At 42.6% G+C, this 20660-nt stretch overlaps 1 protein-coding gene across 2 annotated transcripts; it reads left to right on the plus strand.

Annotated features, from left to right (window-relative positions):
* The first annotated feature begins 768 nt into the window (after positions 1–768).
* Positions 769–17150, plus strand: LOC139009816 (cyclin-Y-like protein 1). Of its 2 annotated transcripts, XM_070413928.1 has the most exons (9): positions 769–1024; positions 2797–2822; positions 4886–4986; positions 10035–10070; positions 11294–11345; positions 12420–12539; positions 14082–14251; positions 15160–15321; positions 17035–17150. In XM_070413928.1, exons 1-9 carry the CDS (start codon positions 790–792, stop codon positions 17081–17083), a joined length of 951 nt encoding a protein of 316 aa, XP_070270029.1. In that variant the 5' UTR covers positions 769–789; the 3' UTR covers positions 17084–17150. The 2 variants fall into 2 exon arrangements, with proteins under 2 accessions (XP_070270029.1, XP_070270031.1); XM_070413930.1 differs by lacking the exon at positions 15160–15321.
* Positions 17151–20660: the final 3510 nt, after the last annotated feature.

Below are 20660 nucleotides of genomic sequence, written 5' to 3' on the forward strand. Positions count from 1 at the left end.
GTTTCCTTGAGTCCCATTTAAGACACACAGTCATAGCTCTGTACTGAGAGTAGGACCAGGGCAAGGTGCAGGCAAAAGCTAACATGTAGATAGAGAAGGAGAATTTAGTTACAAAAATGGTCAACAATGAAGGTGTAACTAAGTCCAGAGAGCAATGCATCAATGAGTCGGCTGTCAGACCTGGTGAAACCCAGGAGCTAATGACACTGGCCTGCTTGCACTTCCCTCAGGAATGGAGAACTCCAGGATGCATGCAATGAATGTAAACCCAAGTCTAGGGGAAGGGGTTGTAAATTAAATCTCTGACTTCTTTGTGGGTTCCAGCATGGTGGAACATTGGGTCTGATTGGTCCCTTGTAACCAGGCAACTGCGGAATGTGTTCTGATTGGCTGGCAGCAGCCAGGACAACAGACTTCAGTTGAGAAGCAACTGTGGAGGGAGAAGGAGCTTTGGCTGTGCTCTCTTCCCACTGTGGTTGTAGCTCTCAGCGCTTGTCGGATCCAGATCCGTTTTCAACAAGTCGTGTTGGTTGCTGTCCTCACAAAGGAGTCATCCAGAGAGGTGCAGTTTCGGGGGGGTGGCTGGGCCCTGAGCCCCACCTGGGGCCTGGCAGCCCAGAGGCCAAGCAAACAGTGGGTGATCCCTATCTGCTTGTGCGGTGAAGCCTTGGGGTTGCCTGCAGGCCGAACCTTCCTTGGGGGGAGGGACTGCTGAGGGTTGTGGGTGGGGGGTGGCGGGGAGCGGGGTGGGAGCGAATCAGCAACACCAGGGAGGAGAGGAGGTGAACCATGGGCAACTCCAAGAGTTGCTGCCTGAAGGCCAGTCGCAGTCCCAGTGCCAGCCCCAAGCTGGATCGGGGCTCCAGGCACGTTAAGTCCAAGTGTGAGTCTGAGGTTCATGAGGCGGCTGCTAGGGACACAGGGGCAGTAGAAACAGTGCCTGCTACCCCGAAGTCTGAGTCAACTTCCAGAGCCCTCAAGCGCCACCACCTGAAGAACATCAGCGCCCCGGCGACGCCCAAAGGTAAGAGGCAGCAATTCCCTTCTGCTCTTTGGGGTACCTCTGTCCTCCGCTGCCCCCACACTCCCCTGGGAGGGACTCACTGCCTGGGGCTCCTTCCAGGTGGAGCCAGCTTTCCTAGGGATGGGCACCTGGTCCCCCACCCCTGCTGCTCTCGCCCTTGCGGCCGGATCTTTCCCCTCTTTACTACCTGAGCAGCAAGGTAGCATTTTGACCCTCCTGCTTGCCTGCTGACCTTCCTCAGTGCTTTGTTCGATTGAGTTTACCTGCTGGGAATGCCACACGTGAGCAGGTGTTTCAGTTGATTAGGACAGAAGTACAAGGAATGAGGGTTCCATTGTATTTGAAGTAATGCCGCACAATAAAGCATGGGGTGTCCTCTGTGTGTGTGTGTGTTTTTCTTGTTTTAAGCTAATCGCTTTTGGTTAGGATGGCTATGTTTCTCAGTTGTTTCCAGAGCCATGGATGCCTCACGGTAGAGTGGAGACAGTAAAGGAAAAGCTATGCCCTGGCCCTCTCTTCACTCATAAGGGACTGTTTCTGTGGTGCCCACCCCACACCAGAGGAGGCGGTGTGGGGAACAGCACAGCCAAGACCCTATTCAGAGCTTTTCTTCTTTTCCTGGCCTTTGTGAGAGCAAAATGATGCTGGGTGCTGTAGCCACAGGAAATTAGGTTACCATGCTCATTTTCTTTTTAAAAATATTTTTTAAAAATAGTTTTTTGAACCCTAACTGGTTTGGCTCAGTGGGTAGAGCATTGGCCTGCACTTAAGGGTCCCGGGTCCAATTCCAGTCAAGGGCACATACCTCGGTTGCAGGCTTCCCCCCAGCCTGGGCCATGGTCAGGGCTTGTGCCGGAGACAACCCATTGATGCGTTTCCCTCACACTGATGTTTCTCTTTGTCTTTCCCTCTCTCTTCCACTCTCTCTAAAAAGCAATGGAAAAAATATCCTCGGGTGAGGATTAAAAAAAAGAAAGAAAAAAATATAGTTTATTGATTTTTGGAGGGAGAGGGAGAGTGACAGAGAGAGAAAACATTGATGTGAGAGAGTAACATCGATCTGCTGCGTCCTACACACCACCCCCAGCAGGGACTGAGCCCAAAACACAGGCATGTGGCCTAGACGGGGAATGAAACTGGCAACCTTTGGGTGTAGGGACGATGCCCAACAAACTGCAACACCAGCCAGGACTACTAAGGCAGCACTCATTTTAAAATGTACATTTCAATAGGTTACTTTCCAATTGAGTAAAGACACATTGGTTTTTAGTGAGGTATTTTAGTTGATTACCAAAAAGTGGTTCTGGACATTTCCAGGGAAGCTCATGAGCCTGGGGACTAGTGCCTGGCCAGAACCTGGTTCTCAGAGCATCAACTCTTAGATCCTGGTGGTTCAAGTGAGGTGGGTATAAATGTACAATCAGACGCCACTCCTGGGTAGAGGTTCAGATATGCTACAGGCAAACTTTTTCATCAGCTTCATTTCTCACCTGGTCTGAATGGATTTGCCCTTTTTCTCTGTACATGGAGAGCCTCTCATTTGTACCAAATATAGGTGATACGTTAGGTAAAAAAGTAACACTAAGTTTTTAGATTTTACTTTAGGGGGCTCATCTTTCCAGGTATTCCAAATTATAAATTTTATTGTAAAGTATTTGAAATGAAATAAAATTTTGCTCTTTTTGTATGTGGTAGTTTCTCAGATAATCAGCCACTGTTATTTTCTATGGCATTTGTATCAGAATTGATCAGTTAATTTGTTTTTTTCTTAGAACAAGACAAGAGGAAGAACGATGATGTAAGTAACAGTTGAAGAGTTAAGTAAGAAATTAATAGTTTGATATTAAATTGTCTGCTGTGATTCCTACAAACTATAATGGGTGGATACCAATAGCATGGACCTCATTTGTAGGTGTTCTCAACCTCTTCTAGTTTCCTAATTATTCTAGATTGAAGGAGGATTTATTCCTTAAAATAGTGATACTTTTCAAAAATATATATGGTCCTGAACTTCTGATTGATAAGGAAAAAGTGGCTTTGCAGTGAAAGCATTAAAACAAGCAAAATGGTGTTTTATACAAAATATGGATCTTTCTGATTATACGCTACTGGCAATGTTAAAATGCTCTGTATTTTAAAAGGCATCAAGTAGATTATTCCCCTGCCCAATCTTTTGTGCATTTGTGGGTGATGCTGATGGGGAAGTGTGACAGCATGAAGAAGGCTATTTTCTATGAAATGAGGAAGGGTGGCTCATCTGAATTAGTTTTTAAAAACAACAAAACCAAGCATATTAAAGTTATTAGTATTTTCTGATATTCAAAAATGCTACTGTTATTCTCAACTATTTACAATGAGTAGTTATTGGCCTTATTTTAAGGAATAGAATTGTCAAAACATAGTTCAGGCTATGTCAGTATTTGATTATTGCTGAATTGTTGGGCTCTTTGCAAATCAATGGATACTTCTCAAATCAATGGAAACTGCTAAAGTGTGTTCAGGATAGTGTTTTATCTAAAGGTTCTCAAACATTTTATTGTCACCTCTCCAGTACCACTGCAAATAAATTCTAAATTGTATCCGTAGTAAGGTTTATCTCCTAGATGTAAATGATTTAAAAAACTTGTTGCCCTAGCTGGTTTGGCTCAGTGGCTACAGCATCAGCCTGCAGACTGAGGGGTCCCTGCAGGTTTGATTCCGGCCAAGGGCACATGCTAGGGTTGCAGGCTCAATCCCCAGTGAGGGGCATGCAGGAGGCAGCCAATCAAAGATTCTCACTCATCATTGATGTTTCTATCTCTCTATTCTTCTATCTTCCTCTTTGAAATAAATAAAATTAAAAAAAACTTGTCAAGTACTCGAGCTGTTAATCTGTCCCAGGTTCTGTGCTCAGCAGCTGGAGGCAGGAGAGAAGTCTGAGTCCTCCCTTCCTAGAGAAGCTTAGGTTCCTATGAGAGGGACACCCTGTAGGCAGTTGATGCCATGTGACAAGTGGACACTCAGATGTGGGCGTGTGCAGGAGAGAGGTTGGGTGGTGTGGCTGCTGGTGAGGGTATCCTGGAGGCAGATGGGGAGGAGTTGAGCTTGCTGGACAGGAAGAAGAGGCCTTGTAAGCAGAGAGCAGCCTGAGTGAGGCAGGATGGAGGTGGGTGTCAGATGACCAAGAGAACAGAATTAACAACATGTAGAAATGAATGGAAACTATTCTCTGGGGTTCTCACTTGAGAAATGTAATGATAGTCTTCCTTAAACATGAAGTGAGAGCTTAATTCTGAAAGCTGTTTTATCTGGTTTTTGGGAAAGTGAGGCTCAGAGAGACCTGTGGCCCCCAGCTTGTTAGCAAATGGGCAGCCCTGGCACACACACACCTCTGACCAAACATGCTTGTTTTGTCTCTCTGTCTCCTGAATTAATATTCATTATTGGCTTTCATTTACTGCAATAAAATGGCTGTGAATTTTTATTATTTAATGCATTGCATTTAAGTGTAATAAATGAACAAGAGAAATAGGAAATCTTAGCTACGTTTGCTCTCTTAAGGAAGAAAAGCACTGAAGTCTAATTCTAAACGTTTTACACTATTATAAAGGGCATGTTTAATAGGGGTTTGGCAGGTTTGATGATAGGTACTTATGAAAGGGAATATTTTATAAGCCATTCCTCAAATCTCGTCTGTAGAAGTTAGATTATCTACTGGGTTTACATAGAGCCGCACATGATATCACACTCATGCAGTTCATGGACTGTAAGAAAAACCTTCATGCTTAATTGTTTGACATTTTAACCAAGAGAAAAAAACAGACACTTTTATAGGTTCAGCATACGTACTGTGACATCTGCCTCTCTTTCCCTCTACGTCAGGAGTGTCCAGGGCGCCTTACTAAAGGATATGGGTCGTGTCCCACAGTGTTTCTCTCTGACGATACCATCAGGCAGCCGGACTTTAAAACCACCATCCGAGCGTGAGTACCTCTAGGTTGCCGCAGGCTGAGTGACAGACCCCCTTCTGCTGAGAGCATCCTACTGACCCATAGTCTCAGCCACTGTGTTGTCCTTCTCAGTAACCAGGTTAAGAAACTGGTGTCTATTATGTATTGATTTCAAGGACCTAAATATGAAATTTCAATTTCCATGTAACCATTAGAGTGGATGGAAGAAGGGAAAACCAGTTAGCAAATATGAAATCCCCCCAAAATATCGTGTGTGTTTTTCTGTTTTTAAGGCATTTTTTACCATAATGGAAAGGAGAAGTGCTTTTTATTGGGTGTTTCTATTAAAACGTATTTCTTTAGGGCACATGGTCCTAAAACAGTGCACAGCACTTTGGAAGCTATTCTTGCAAGAAGAAATAGTTTCTCCCCCACTGGCTCCAGAGTGTGTCTGCATTACAAGTTAATTGGATTGTGTCAGATTTTCCCATCATACATTTTTCTACACTATGTCTGTATTAAAATGTACTTTTCCTTCCTACCCCCAAAGTGGGATGTATCACATCAGTCTTTAAGGAACAACTTTTCAAGCTAATTCCTTTGTAGGTAAAATTTCTTCAACTGAAGTTGTAATTTCGTAGATATATAAAATTTAATTATATATGTATACATATGTATAAATATATCTTCAAGATACAGCATCTTGTGGCCCGGTGCATGAAATTTGTGCACATTAAAAGGAAATTAATTAGAGAAAATATTTTAATATTGCTTTTTGCCCTTTATCTACAATACAAATGTCAGAGATGAAAGAATATTAGTAAAATGTATATGAAAATCTTCCTCCTGTCAGAGTCCGTGGCGCCCCATGGAACCCAGAGTCAAGTCCCTACCCACCCACGTGTGCCTCAAGATTGCGTGAGATCCAGACCCGGTCGCCGCCCCCCACCCTCATTGGGCTAGGTCCAGACCCTGCCAGTCCCAGCCTTGTCAAGCCCCACTGGGTCGGGGGAGCAGCCTCAGGTCCCCCAGCCCAGATTGGAGCAGGGGGACATGCCTTGAGGTCCCCTGCCAAGTTCCACGGGGGCGGTAAAAGGGGATCGCAGCCTCAGGTCCCTGCTGATTGCTCCTTAAGGCTCCCTACGGGAACTCAGCTTCCATTGTGGTGCAGTCATCTTTGTGGTGGTGACAGTCAATTTGCATATTCCTCTCTAATATATAGGAGATATATAACAAAAGAAAAAAGTGAAAGAAGTAATTTTTGGAAACATAGCCATAGACAGGTTTATACTTAAGCAACCAGGAACAGTGTTATGATGATGGAAAGTGTTTATTAGTTGCCCCATAGCCTACCATGGGAGATGAACTTTAAAAACACCCTAAGATGAAAACCCTAAGCTTATTTAAGAGAGAAAATGCATATTCTGTCCAGCTTCCTGGCTCCCATGGTGTTGTCCAAGGTACATTCTCAGTGTCTGCAATATGAGGGCTGATTCTCCAGAACACGGTTTAGGAAATGCTCCCTGACAGTATTAGTATATTCACCTACAATTGTATTTTCAGCCTGAAAAAGATAATAAGCTATAAAATGTCATTTTCATAATGTGCCATTTTTTTGCTAATTAAATTATTAGTAACTTCTACTTTAGTTAAAAAACAGCAAGTTCACAATTATAATAATATAACTTTCTTCTCTCACTTATAACAGTAGTTGAGATCAAATTGTGTTTCAGCAAAAGCTGAGCCCCATCTCTCTCTCAACTCCTGAGCTTTTGGACCTATTGAGTAATCACTGAGTGTTTGTATTCAGCCAACACTAAATCCTGGAGTAAAGAATAACACTACTCAACTTTGGATGCATTCTGTAGCTTCTTTTGAATTCAAAAGATTTCTGATGTTACAGAATAATTCAAACGTAGTTGTAAAGGTTAGCCTTGCTCAGACAAGTAGGTTTCATGCTTCTTTCTCCAAATTAGTCTAATTCAGGAAGTACAGTAAATTTCCATTTGCTGTCCTCCCATTTGAAAATGGTCATTCAGAGCCACACCCGCCCACTTCTGCTGCAATTAGACAGATGTATGAGCTTTTTCCTTGGGATGGACCCTAGATTTCAGCAGGACGCATGGAGAGGCAAACGCTTTATGCAAATTAGCATCACACCATAATTTGGCCTCAGAATGGAAACAGTTTGGACTTCTTCTTCTTTTTTTTTTTTAAGCTATGTGGCCGAACTTCTTGATAGTAAAATATGAGGAACACAGGTGGTGGGCTGCGATCTAAAGTTAAGCCCTGTTAGGACTCAGGACCAGCCCTGCAAGGCGCTTTCACAGCAGGCTGAAGGCTGCCTGACGAATGCAGTGTGAAAGGCAGTCTGAGTAAATTCTTGACTAATGTCTACGACATGGTACAATGCTCAGGTGTTCTTGCCACTGGATAGTCTTCAATAAAAACTTAATTGCATTTCTTTTAGTCTCTTAAAGAAGTCCTACTCTTAACTAAGCATTGGCAGAAACACTCAAAATGGTGACATGGGGTGCGGTGGTGCTCAGCCCCCGCCCAGCTCAGGGGATGCCCTGCTGTTTGTAACTAGTTCCCAGCCTCTGATGATGCCATTTGCCTTCCATTTCCATCTTCAAGAACTTGAATCAGCATCTTATTAATCCTTTAAACCAGTGGTTCTCAACCTTCCTAATGCCAAGACCCTTTAATACAGTTCCTCATGTTGTGGTGACCCTCAACCATAAAATTATTTTCGTTGCTACTTCATAACTGTAATTTTGCTACTGTTATGAATCATCATGTAAATATCTGATATGCAGGATGTATTTTCATTGTTACAAATTGAACATAATTAAAGCATAGTGATTAATCACAACAACAATATGTAATTATATATGTGTTTTCTGGTGGTCTTAAGCGACCCCTGTGAAAGGGTTGTTCGACCCCCAAAGGGGTCACGACCCACAGGTTGGGAACCGCTGCTTTAAACTCTGGGGAGAATCTTCCAGTTCTTACACTCAGATACGCATCCCTTTTATTAAAAACAAACAAAGAAACAAACAAACAGTGCTAATAGCAGGCAGTGTGTTTAAACTGCTTTGCAAATATGATGTATGGTATGAATGTCTTTTAGGAGGAAAAACTCAGCCCTTTTGGCAAGGGATGTTTCTGTTTTTATGATAATCGAGGGGAAGGGATTAGCTAGGCGCACAAAATGACTTGGCTGGGTTTTGTTTGGTTGGTTTTTTCTTTTATAAAGTAAAGGACTCACAGGCAAGGCCTGTTCTTCTCTCCTCTGGAAGCTGAACCCATGATCCAGGACAAGGAATTTGCAGGTGTTGATCCCTTCGGAATGCTCATGACTTGCCCAAGGAATCTGAGAAATGATGCAGATGAGTTGCCCTACTTTAGAGTAGTCATTCAATCTAAATCTATCAATCCTAACTTTCTTATTCTCGGATGTGATTGATGATGTGTATATTCTTACTTTTTCTTCTAACGGGCATATGTATCTTTGTGGACATTTTGGAGAGAGCTTTTTCTTGGCCTCTCCCATTTATAGACTCTTTCTACGCTCTTATGATGCGGTTCCCTGCTTTTCACAGATTGCTGAGACAAATGTATTTCTGCTTTTTTCTTATGGTAGGATGACAGCAAAAATAGCTCACTGAGTTGTCAGTTTTACCAGTTTAAGACACTTTCTTTATTACAGTTTCAAGGATGATCTTTTCGGGCTATTTCTCAGTTATTCTAAGGGCCAGATTTCGTACAATGTCCATCAGGAATGTCCGTCTCAGACGCCCTTTGTGTAGCCTAGGCCTTAGGCATCCCCGCGCAGGAAGGTCCCTGTTCCCAGAGCAACTGTCGCCATGGACCGACTCTCCCACATGCTTCTCAGAGGTTTGGCTTCTGTTGATGACTGGTTCTTTCTCACTGTCCACTCTGTGGACTGCTTGGTTCTGTCATATCCCCTTTGCGTTTGGGGACCTGGCAGATTCTCTCTTCCATAGCAGCTCACCTTCTCCTGGCCCCGTCTATGGAGCCAGGTTTCCAATCACAGTCAAGTGGAAACAAAATTATTAAACTCAGTTCTCCTCTTCCGAAAAAGAAAGAAGAAAGAAAGAAAGAAAGAAAGGAAGGAAGGAAGGAAGGAAGGAAGGAAGGAAGGAAGGAAGGAAGGAAGGAAGGAAGGAAGAGAAAGAAAGAAAGAAAATGGTCATTCAGTAGATTCACTATTGGTGAAGTAAGGGTTTACTGAGAAAATTCATAGAGCTAACTGAGTTTTAAGAATGATTTTGAAAAATGTGCATCATGGTACATTGTTCCCAATGGGGTGCAGTCTTTACTAGAATCACTTATGCAACTTTTCTAAAAATGTTTGTCTCTAAATACATGCATTTCACCACCACCCCCAACAGTCTCTCAATGTCACAACCTTTGACAAGATGAGGAAAACTGTGAGGCATGATTACATTTAATCTACTTTGCAAGTAAATGTTATTAATATTACACTGTGGAGCATTGCGATGCATTGTTAGCATTGCTTGTGTCAGGATAACCAAATCTACTGATGTTTTGGGCTCTTACACTTGCTACTCAATTTCCTAATAATTATGTAAAAGTGATGTTAAACTTTTTTTGGTACAGAGCATTTTATTTAATTGTAGGAAAATAATGGAAATGTGTGTGTAGGTAGATAGTGAAATAAATCAACTGAAACGCAGGGACTCACAACTTTTTTAAAAGCACAACTACTGTATGGCTTAAATTTAAGTATGTGCACAAATACATATAACATGTACAGGATGAAAGGTCCTATGAGTACAAGGGCAAATGATGGGGGAGTGTGTACTAACATGTACAGGGTGGGGCCAAAGTAGGTGTACAGTCTCGAGTATGTGAAATTGCAAAATAGCTAAAACAAGGGGCAAAGTGCCCATATGATACTGATGGGAATGAAGATTTCAAGACCACTGGGCAGTTGGGATGGTCTTCCCGCTCCCCCGCCCGCGACCCATTAACAATTGTCCTCAAACCTAACATAATAAAACCAATTGTTACAATTCTTTTTTCTTCCACAGCATGACTTTCTCCATACATCACATCATAAAGTACAGGTGAGTTTTAAAACCTGTATTGTTATTCTAGCTAGTAAATGTATAACATATCAAATTGAGTGTTAGGTAGTAGCTGTAGACATTTTTGAAGCAAGCTGTAAAGTGCTTTTTATTATATTATGACAGGCCGGGTGCACAAATCGTGCACAGGTAGGGTCCAGCCGGCCAGCCCCAATCAGGGCCAGTTGGGCTGGGCCGGCCACGGGAGAGACCCCAGGTGGTTGGCGGGCCAGCCCTGCCCCCTGGTCAAACTCTAGTTGAACTCCTGGTCGAGGGAACAATTTGCATGTGACCCTTTTATTACATAGGATTAAAGTGAATGAATTGTTTTTGTCCTAAGACCCATAACACTTGAGTTATTAAGGATCCCAAAGAGTATTTGTTTAAGTGGGTTATTTGATATTTACTGTATTAGAAATTAAAATGGATCTTCAAAAAATAAATCCACTGTATGTTTAAACAGTTTTTATAGTGTTACTGAAATTCTGAGCTGGATAATTCTTTGTTGTGGCAGATTGTCTTGCCCACTACAGGGTATACTATAAAAGACAATATGAAAAATAATTATTTTCTGCACCAAAATTTGAGTGGACATGTATCATTAATCTACATTTTTGCAAATTTTTTAAATGTCTGGCTTAATAGAAGACACCTGATTCTCATGGATATTCTGTCTTCAATCATTTGCCACTACTTCAGTCATCTTAATCCTTTGCTTTGAAGAAGTATTAGGAAGACCCAGCCTCATGTAGCTATCTCTATCTCTCTCCCGTCCTCTCTGTAAAAAATCAATAAAATATAAAAAAAAGAATGTAATACAGGAAAATAACAAGTGGAAAAACAGGAAATTAACATGAATGTGATATCCACATGAATTAAAATTCTAAACACATTGTAGCCCAGCACTACTGCTTTATAAAGTGTTCTTGTGTATTCCAGTGTGAGCTGGAGGGATGGAAATACATTTGGTTTTCCAGCATTGCCTGTCAGGGAGGGTCAGTGGTTTTGAAGGCAACGCTAGCTGGTCATTGCAGAAAACATTGCACAGGGTTTGATGTACTGAGTAAAAAGAAGTCAGGAAACCCTCTTACAGAGTCAGTTTGTCAAACTGCTTTGTTGAAAGTTAAGCTTCCCCCGAACCCCCTCTCAAACCTAGATGATGTGTTACTGAGATACTAACATTTTCTGAGTAAAGTTTTCAAATGCATCTTCTTGTTTCATAGAGTTGGAAATAAATCGTTCGATATTTTCGATGAGAGAAAGCACCCCTTCAGAGTAAGTGTCAGTTTTATTGAGGTTCTATTTGTCTCTCATACTGTGGTGTTTCTTTCATACTGATCTGCTTTGAAATGAATTATTAGAAGAAAATGACTCCCTCCAGCTTGAAGTCAAAACATCTTCTTTTCAGTCTTCTTCCCACTGCATGTTGTCTCTAATGATTTTACAAAGGGAGTCCTGTGTGAGGGCCACGTCAGTAAGAACTGAGCCACAGCTTTGTATAGTCAGGGAGCTAAAGTGAGTAGATGTGCCCCAAATGAGTAAGTGTATCGTTCTTAAAGAAAAATTTCAGGAGCACCAAACAATATAAACGTCTGTAAATAGACCTTTAGGTATGTTAAGACTCTTTGAAAAAACTGAGGCAGCTACTTAAATTTTAAACCAATTAAAATGACAGGAATTTCCTACTTCCCTCCTCTGAAGCTCTGCAGCGACAGGTAGCTGGTGCCTCCTGTGGAGCACGGCACAGCCAGAGTCTCGGGGTCACAGGAACATGAACATGTGTTTTCAGAGCTGGTTGCAGGGAAGAGTGACATGGGGGTCAACATGCCTGTGAGCCTACACATGGATTACATTTCGGTAGACTTCTGTGGAGGGGGGAATGGGAGACATACGTAACTGTATGCAGGTTGTGCCTGTATCAGTAACTGTAACTGGTGAGTATAGAATCAGTGTTGTTTAAGATCATTGTTTATACTTCAAAGACTAAAAGAGCCCTAGCTGGTTTTGCTCAATGGATAGAGCCATCGGCCTGTGGACTACAGGGTCCTGGGTTCGATTCTGGTCAAAACCACATGCCTGGGTTGAGGGCCTCATCCCCCAGTAGGGGGTGTGCAGGAGGCAGCTGATCAATGATTCTCTCTCATTATTGATGTTTCTACCTCGCTCTCCTTCTCCCTTACACTCTGAAAAAAAAAAAAAAAGTGTCATTATTTTTTAAAAAGGCTAAAATATATGTTACCTAATCAAAATTATTTTAGGGACAGGTGGGCAAAGTAGGAGCTGCTAGCATGAGAGTTCTTATGTATTTTCCTTCAGTGGGTACTTATGTTGCCTTGTTTCTCTTTTCAGCACGAAATCATTACAACGGACCACTTTCTGCGTGACCCTGAACTGAAGAGTGTCTACAGATTTGTCTGCACTCTTTTCAGTGCTGAACACCTCACCGCTGAATGTGCGATTGTGACCTTGGTAAGACAGCTCTTCCAGAGGCTGCTTCTCTGTCCCGGGCTCAGGCAATGGTCCTGCTTTGCAAGTCAAAGTAGGTTCCTGACATGATCCTCAGAACTTTATTAAGAGAAGCTATGAAGGGGAGTAAGCCACACACAGTGGAGCTAAATAATCGTTGGGATTGAAAGTGTTACCATTGCTGTATCCATCGCAAACAATTGCTATTAAAGACATGAGGGGAGATTTCAGTTTCTTCCCCCAACTTCCCTCCCAACCCCAAGAGCTTATATTCTAGTGGGGAGGACATAGGTAGTTTTTTAATGAGTGTTTTTAAAGAGATGAACACTTCAGGTGGTGTGAGCACCAAGAAGATAAAGCAGGATGAAGCGATGAGGTGACCACAGGGGTTTACTCTTTTCGGCAGAAAGGTCAGAGGAGCCTCTTTAAAGAGGAAACATTGGACCCGTGACCTGGCTGAGCTGAGGAAGATGAGCTCTGGCATTGTGGGCAGGGGCTGAGGCACGCTGCTGAGCCGGGCACAGGGTTGGTGTGTTCAGGGAACAGTGCGGTGTGGCCGTGTGGTCAGAGTGTGGGATGAGGAAAGAAGATGAGTCACACACGGGCAGGATCCTATCTCATAGGCCTGGAGGCTTGCAGGCCATGGGAAGAAGTTACATTAGATTTGCCTGATGGGAAACCTTCGGCAGACATTGAGTTGGGGGTGAAGTGCTCTTAAGGGAAGAGGCTCCTCTGGCTCCTGGGGAGAAGAGACTGTTGTTGGAAGTCCGAGTGGAGGCAGTAAAGTCAGGAGTCAGTGAGAGTCATGCAGGTGAGAGGTGCCCAATGCACTGGAAAGCGCTCAGGTTCCCACGGAGAAGGGGAGGCAAGACTTGCTAGCAGATCGGAGCAGGCTGGCTCAAGTGGAGGTTTGTGGTCCCAGCAACTAGGCAAGTGGCCGTGCCCTCTATGCTGTTAGGGATGGCTGGGGAGTGGGCAGTGAGGATGAAGAGCTCTGTTTGTATTTCGAAGGCTCTGAGGCCCTTAGCAATAGCTGTTTCAGTGGAGGGACAGCGCCAGGGGCAGACTAAAGTGGTGAAAGAGAGAATGGGATGGCCTCTGGCTTTGGCTGGCCAAGCAGTGTCTGTAGAACGTAAGGATAGAAGGAATCTCACCCTTGCCAGGTGGTTCAGTGGATAGTGCAATAGCCCGCACACCAAAGGGTCACGGGTTTGATTCCTGGTCAAGGGCCCCAACCTGGGTTGCAGGTTTGATTCCCCTCCCCAAACAGGATAGTGTGTGTGTGTTGCGGGGGGGGGGGGGGGGGGGGGGCAGCTAATCGATGTCTCTCTCATATAGATGTTTTTCTCTCTGTGAATCTCTCTCTCTCTCCCCCACCTCTCTTCCTTCCACTCTTTCTAAGAATCAATGAAAAAATATCCTCCCATGAGTATTAACAAAGAAAAAAAATGAATTTCAAAAATGGATTAAATCTGTCATTTCTAACACTTCTAATCAAGAATTTACACTGAGCTAAAGTGAAAGACCAGTGCTCTACTTTTACAGATTTTCATGGAAAGGCTTTTGGACTGTTCAAACATTGACATATCTCCCATTAACTGGAGAAGAATACTTCTGGGATCTGCCCTTCTTGCCTATGAGTATTGGGGCAAACAGGCTCTGTGGGGCATGGACTACTGCCAGCTCATCAACAACATCATTCCCGTCGATGATATGTGAGCGCTGCTCCCAAATTTCTTTTCCCACTTTATTGAACTCACCCCTTTGGGCAGGCTCCCCTCTGCTCGGGCAGGGACAGGGGTGCTGAGCAGGGCAGGACACAGCCCCACGTGGGAGAACAGGGGTGGAGTCTGACTCCGTGCCCGTCAGAGGTCCAGTCCTAAAGGGGGCTTAGTCCAGCCAGGTCATCTATGTTTCCTGTTTCTGCTTTTCATAGTTTAAAAAGTGCAGCCTGTCCTGTCAGGAGGAATAAGGTGAACAGAAACTCCCTTTTGTCCTCTGCTGTTGGTCCCATGCACTGAGTGGGGGATGGGTCCCCTTTCCATCAAATGTGGCTGATTTAATTAATTAACTAACTAATTAATTAATTAATACTTGAGGAATCCTTGTTGCCTCAAGAGTGTTGCCCCCTCAGATAGTAGTGGTGGCTTCCCATGGGTCCCTTCACGGCGGTGGTGATGTGCTCACTTCATTTGTTGGTACTTCTCTACTTCCACAAGCCCCTGCCTGTGATGGGCCTGGTGAAAATGCCTGCAAGTTGGTTAGGGCCCAGGAGCAGCATACATCACTCCTTTCATCTGAACACTACAGCGGGCCCTGGTCAGTGAGTCAGGAGCATGAATCCACAGTCGCACTCAAGAGACTCTGAGCCCCCAAGTCAGCAGCAGGAGAGCAAAAGGGGGCGGTCACCTCTTCACACTCCTCCCAACTCCAAGTGCTGGGATGCAGGAGGGACCTCAAAGAGCTGCACCTGGTTTGATGGTTAGAGTCTTAGTACAGCTGCGTGACCTTTACTTGTTTCAAAACACAATGTAGAGTCATTCTTGTAGCGCAGAGTGACATTTTTGAAGGTAGCCCAGATGACTAAAATGTTCTGTGTCGGTTTTGTCTCCTCCTCCCCTAGGAATAAGATAGAAATATATTTTTTACGTTTAATTCGGTTTAATATTCAGATCACTGGCAGAGTGTATGCCAGATATTACTTTGAACTTCTAATGATAGCCGAGAGAAAAAATGTGCACGATCTATTTGAACCTTTTTGCCAAGTAGAGCACAGAACCCAGAGGTAAGGCTGTGGAATCACTAAGGGGGGTTTTCTGTATGTCACCTAAGCCAATATCTGTTGATAAATTCTTGAATCAATGATTAGGAAAATGAAAAGCTTTATAAAATTAATACATTAAATAAGAGCTTTTTAACTCTTTCACATCATATGTCATTTTTTTCACTGTTGCAACTCCTCTTCTACTATGGTGCTGTTCTCAGAATGTCCACAAGAGAGCATTAGTGCAACTCCTCCCTTACTAGGGTGCTATACTCTGAATGTGCACAAGAGGGCACTATTGCATCTAATCCCTTATTAGGGTGCTGTTGTCAGTATGTACAAAAGACAGCACTATTGCAATACCTCCCTGCAAGGGCTAGAGCTCTCTAGGTCAATTATTTGGGGGTTTTTTTTGGTTTTTTTTTTTTATTTTATTGATTTTCCACAGAGAGGAAGGGAGAGAGATAGAGAGCTAGAAACATCGATGAGAGAGAAACATCAACCAGCTCCCTCCTGCACACCTCCCACTGGGGATGTGCCCGCAACCCAGGTACATGCCCTTGACCGGAATCGAACCTGGGACCCTTCAGTCCGCAGGCCGACGCTCCATCCACTGAGTGGGTTTTCTTTACAGACTGGCATAATTGATTCCTAGGGTGCTGTTCTGAGAATGTCCACAGGAGGGCCCTATTGCAACACCTCCCGTATTAGGGTGCTGTACTCAGAATGTGCACAAGAGGGCACTGTTGCAACTAACCTATTACTATGGTGGGATTCTCAGAATGTCCACTAGAGGCACTATTACAACACCTCCCTCCAAGATCTAGAGCACTTGAGGAGACCTTTGGGTTTTCTTTTCAGACTGGCAGAATTCATTACTAGGGTGCTGTTCTAAGGCTGTCCACAAGAGGGCACTATTTCAACTGCCCTGCAGGGCAAGAGCCCTCTAGAACTGTCATTTGGGTTTTCTTTTCAGGCTGGCACAATTGATGACTAGGTTGCTGTTCTAAGGATGTCCACAAGAGGGCACTATTGCAACACCTCCCTTACTAGGGTGCTGCTCTCAGAATGTCCAGAAGAGGCACCATTGAAACCCCTCCCTGCAGGGCAGGAGCCCTCTAGGTCTCTCAGTCGGGTTTTCTTGAAAAAATTATTCACAACTGAAATGGACACATTTAAAATGGACGCTTTCTGTGGTACCTTCGTGGCACTTTAGAGTAAAATGTGTTTCTACCATAATTATCGTGCAAGTGAAATAGGTCCTTCTGATGCTTCAGTCATTAGACCTTCCCTACCTTCCAGTGAAGTTCAGCACATGCCCATTCATTACAGTTTGCTTGGAGTAGATAGTAACTAGTGAAGACTGGATAGAATTTGAATAGCTCACAAAACACTGATATTGTCCAAGTGTCTGTTTAGTATGTTTAAGGAACAAAATGTTCAGGCAACAGATGATACTGTTCCTTGCCATCATTGAGAACCCAACATTTAAATAATTCTAAATTCCCATGCTCTGGCAATCGAATTATAGCCTTCAGGGACTTCCCTTTGTGAATTTGCAGAAACAGGCATCCACAGAACCTGGCAGTGTAGACCTCAGCTACCCAAAGGGGCAGGAACTATACACTATGTGAAGGAGTGTGAACGTGTGGCTCTCAATGATGCTTTTTAAAAAGGGTTGGAACCCTTTTATTTTTTAATTGTGCTTTCTTTGTATTGGGTTTCCTTTCCTAGGCTATTTCCAGAGGCGGTCAAGAAAAAGACCTGGGCAGAGCTGCTATAGAAAGATCTCTTAGCGCCGACAATCTTCTTGGCATGCAACACACCAAAGCCAAGCTCTCTAAAGAAAATGAAGGGTTGTAACATCATGAGACCCTCCTCTACAAAAACTACAGAAATGCCACCTCTCCTCCTCAAAAGCAGTGGTAACAAGCAGTTAAAGAGATACAGGAGGTCCCTGGCCGGCTTCCCTCGGGGGTTAGAGCATCAGCCCATTCACCTCAGGGTCCTGGGTTTGATTCCCAGCCAAGAGTGTATAACTGGGCTGCAGGTTTGATCCCTGACCCCAGTCCGGGCCCATGTAAGAGGCAACAGTTAATGTCTCTCTCATATAGATGTTTCTCTTTCTCTGTCCCTCCTCCCTCCCTGCCTTCTCCTGTCCCTCCCTCTCTTCATCCCTCCCTTCCCCCTCTCTCTAGAAATTAATGGGGAAAATATCCTAGTGTGAGGATTAGCAAATAAATAAATATTAATTAATTAAAATTAAAATAAAAACCAGGAATAAACAAGAGGTTTCCCGCAAATCTTAGTGAAATTTTAAACTTTGATATTGTGTGCTTTGACATCCAAGGCACCTCTGCAGAAGCATAAATGCTACAGAATTATAAAACACCATTTAAAATCTAATTAGAAAACTTTGCCAGAGAGATCCAAGATGGCTGTCAGGAAAATGTGGGTAATCGCCGCCTCCCACAGCGACAGCAACATTACAACTAAGTTACAGGACAACCGTCAGCCAGCACCACCTGAAATCTGGCTGAATGGAAGTCCTACGTCTAGAGAGTACAGAAGATTGAGACTGGTAGGAGGGGCAAAGGCATGGAACTGGATGGCCTGGCACCCGTTAGAAGAGCTAAAAGAAAACAGATTCCAAAAATACGAAGATTGTGTCAGGAGCCCCTAGGACAACTTCAGCCATACCAACATTCACATCATGGGGTGGCTGGAGGAGGAGAGAGAGCAAGTTATTCAAAATCTATTTGAAGAAATAATGACGGAAAACTTCCCCTGCTTGGAAACATAAATAGACTTACAAGTCCAGGAAGCACAGAGAGTCCCAAACAAGAAGAATCCAAGAGCCCCACACCAAGACACATCATAACTAAAATGCCAAGGGTTAAAGACAAAGAGAGAATCCTAAAAGCAGCAAGAGAAAAACAGTTAGTTATCTACAAGGGCGCACCCATATGACTGTCTGATTTCTCAACAGAAACTTTGCCAGAAGGAGTTACAAGAAATATTCAGAGTGATGAATAACAAGGATCTACAACTGAGATTACTCTACCCACCAAGGAGGAGGAGGAAGAGGAGGAGGGGTTGGGGGAGGGAGATGGGGAAGAAGAAATCAAAACTATGAACAATAAAATGGCAATAAATACATACCTACCAACAATGGAATCTAAAAATCAAAATAAACAAACAAGGAATCTACTGAACAAAATAAACTGATGAATAAAATAGAACCAGAGGCATGAAAACATGGAACAGACTGGAGAAACTCAGAGACAAGGGGGGAGTGGGGGTGGGAAGAGATTGTCTGAAGATCTTACATGCCTACATGCATTACCTACGGACTCAGACAATAGGGTGGTGAAGGCCTGGGGCAGGGCAGGAACCGCGTGAAAGGGGACAATGAGGGGATAAAAGGGACATCTGAAGTACTCTCACCAATAAAAATTAAAAATAATAACTAAAGTTTACTTACATTTCTCTTAAACTTATTTAGTTTTGTAAGTTGTAAATATTAAGCTTTTAATTTTCTGTTTCAGCCCCCTCTTGGAGATGGCGACGATTGGCTGAAACAAAGAAATTTAATATTTAAATATTAAACATTATATTTGTTTCAGCCGTCATTGGATGAAACAAAATAGTTTAATATTTAAGTATTAAACATATCAAACATTTTTGAGTCAGCTATCTTTGGTTGAAACAAAAATACTTAGTTTTAAATATTAAATTTTTGTTTCAGCCACAATTGGCTAAAAATATTAAAATTTTAAGAGTGAACATTTTTGTTTCTGCCAATATTTGCATCTTTAAGAGGGGTCCAAAACGATTAATATTAAAAGCTAAATATTTAAAATTTACCAAACTAAACAAGTTTAAAAAAATTTAAACTTCCAAATGAGGTCTTATAAATCTGTAGCATTTATACTTCTACAAGTGCCAAAGATTAAATTTCTCTAAGACTTTAAGGGAATACCTTGTATTTTTATGGAAATGTCCTCTTTTAAACATAGTTCTTTGAAATGGAGATCCGAGGACCAAACTGGAATTATAACTAAAATATACAGGAGCGATTTTCAAACATTTTCATCTCATGGAATACGTAAACTAATTACAAAAATTCTGCGCACACACTGAAAAACATATTTTCTGCCTATCTGACAAAAACAACATATATAATTTTTATTCACTCACTCCAGACAGTTTTCGGTCTGTTGACTGTTGCCTTTTATTTTGATTTGATTTGATTTTGACAATCTAAGGGGAAAGAGGTCAGTGCTCCCTATTAAATAGTGAGGTATTGCGTGTTATAATTTTTTTTGCAGCAAACAAGTTGAAAGTAATAGACCTAGAACAAAAGTCAAAAGCATATTAAACACACACACACACACATACACACACACACACACATACACACTCACAAATATCCAGCGCCAACAATGTGAAATTCACGATGTCTGTCAGCCAATAAAAAAAACTCCCAGGCAGGGAGGGGGTGGAGGGTGAGGGGAAAGGGTCCGTCGCAATGGAAGAGAGAAGGGGACATCTGTGATACTTTGAACAATAAAGATAAATTTTTATACATAAAAAACATGCTTACCCATAAAAAAGAAACAAACAAACAAGGAAACAAAAAAAGAAACAAAGAAAAAAAGGAAAGGAAACCTATCGGACACATAAAGAAGCAAGGAGAATATTGTCTATAATGAGAAGAAAAACCAGTCACTTGAACAAGACAGCAGACAAGGACATTAAAGAGTTGTTAGAACCATATATGAAAATATGGGCATGTTAAGGTGGGACAGGGAAGGAATAAAAAGACATGAATCAAACTCCCAGAGATGAAAGAGCTTGAGATGAAAACACGGAATGGGATTAACAGTCGACTAAATACCATAGAAAGAAAAGATTAGTGAACGTAAATACATAACAGAAAACTACACAAAATAAGAGAGAAGACAAAGAAAAAATAACAGTATCAGTGAGCTATGGCCAACTTAGAGCAGCCCAATATATATATAATTGGAATCCCCAAAGCAGGGTGGAGGAGGAGGAAATGGTGATACAAAATATTTTTCAAAATAGTAACCAAAGTGAAGACAATGGAGCTACACCTATAAAGGGCTGAAGGAAAAATATTATCTACATAGAAATCTTTTAATGATACAGACTTTTTCTGTTATATAAAACCTGAGAATATTCCTCCCCTGCAAAACTGCACCACAAAATTGTGAAAAGAAGTCCCTCCCACAGAAGAATGATGGGACCCAGAGAAATCTGATGCTACTCGAGAGAATGAAGGTCTCTAGAAACAATAACTAGACGGGTAAATATAAAATCATCTTCCCCTTTAA

This window comes from Myotis yumanensis, unplaced genomic scaffold, assembly GCF_028538775.1.
Source record: "Myotis yumanensis isolate MYYU_CA2020_CCGP unplaced genomic scaffold, mMyoYum1.0.hap1 SCAF_5, whole genome shotgun sequence".
Lineage (NCBI taxonomy): Eukaryota > Metazoa > Chordata > Mammalia > Chiroptera > Vespertilionidae > Myotis > Myotis yumanensis.

Bases quoted from the DNA above. Each gene is read 5' to 3' on its own strand.
- LOC139009816 (XM_070413928.1), top strand. From the start codon at position 790: ATGGGCAACTCCAAGAGTTGCTGCCTGAAGGCCAGTCGCAGTCCCAGT. The intron at 11,346-12,419 runs GTAAGTGTCAGT...TTCTCTTTTCAG, and splicing joins AGAGAAAGCACCCCTTCAGA to CACGAAATCATTACAACGGA. The intron at 15,322-17,034 runs GTAAGGCTGTGG...TTCCTTTCCTAG, and splicing joins GTAGAGCACAGAACCCAGAG to GCTATTTCCAGAGGCGGTCA.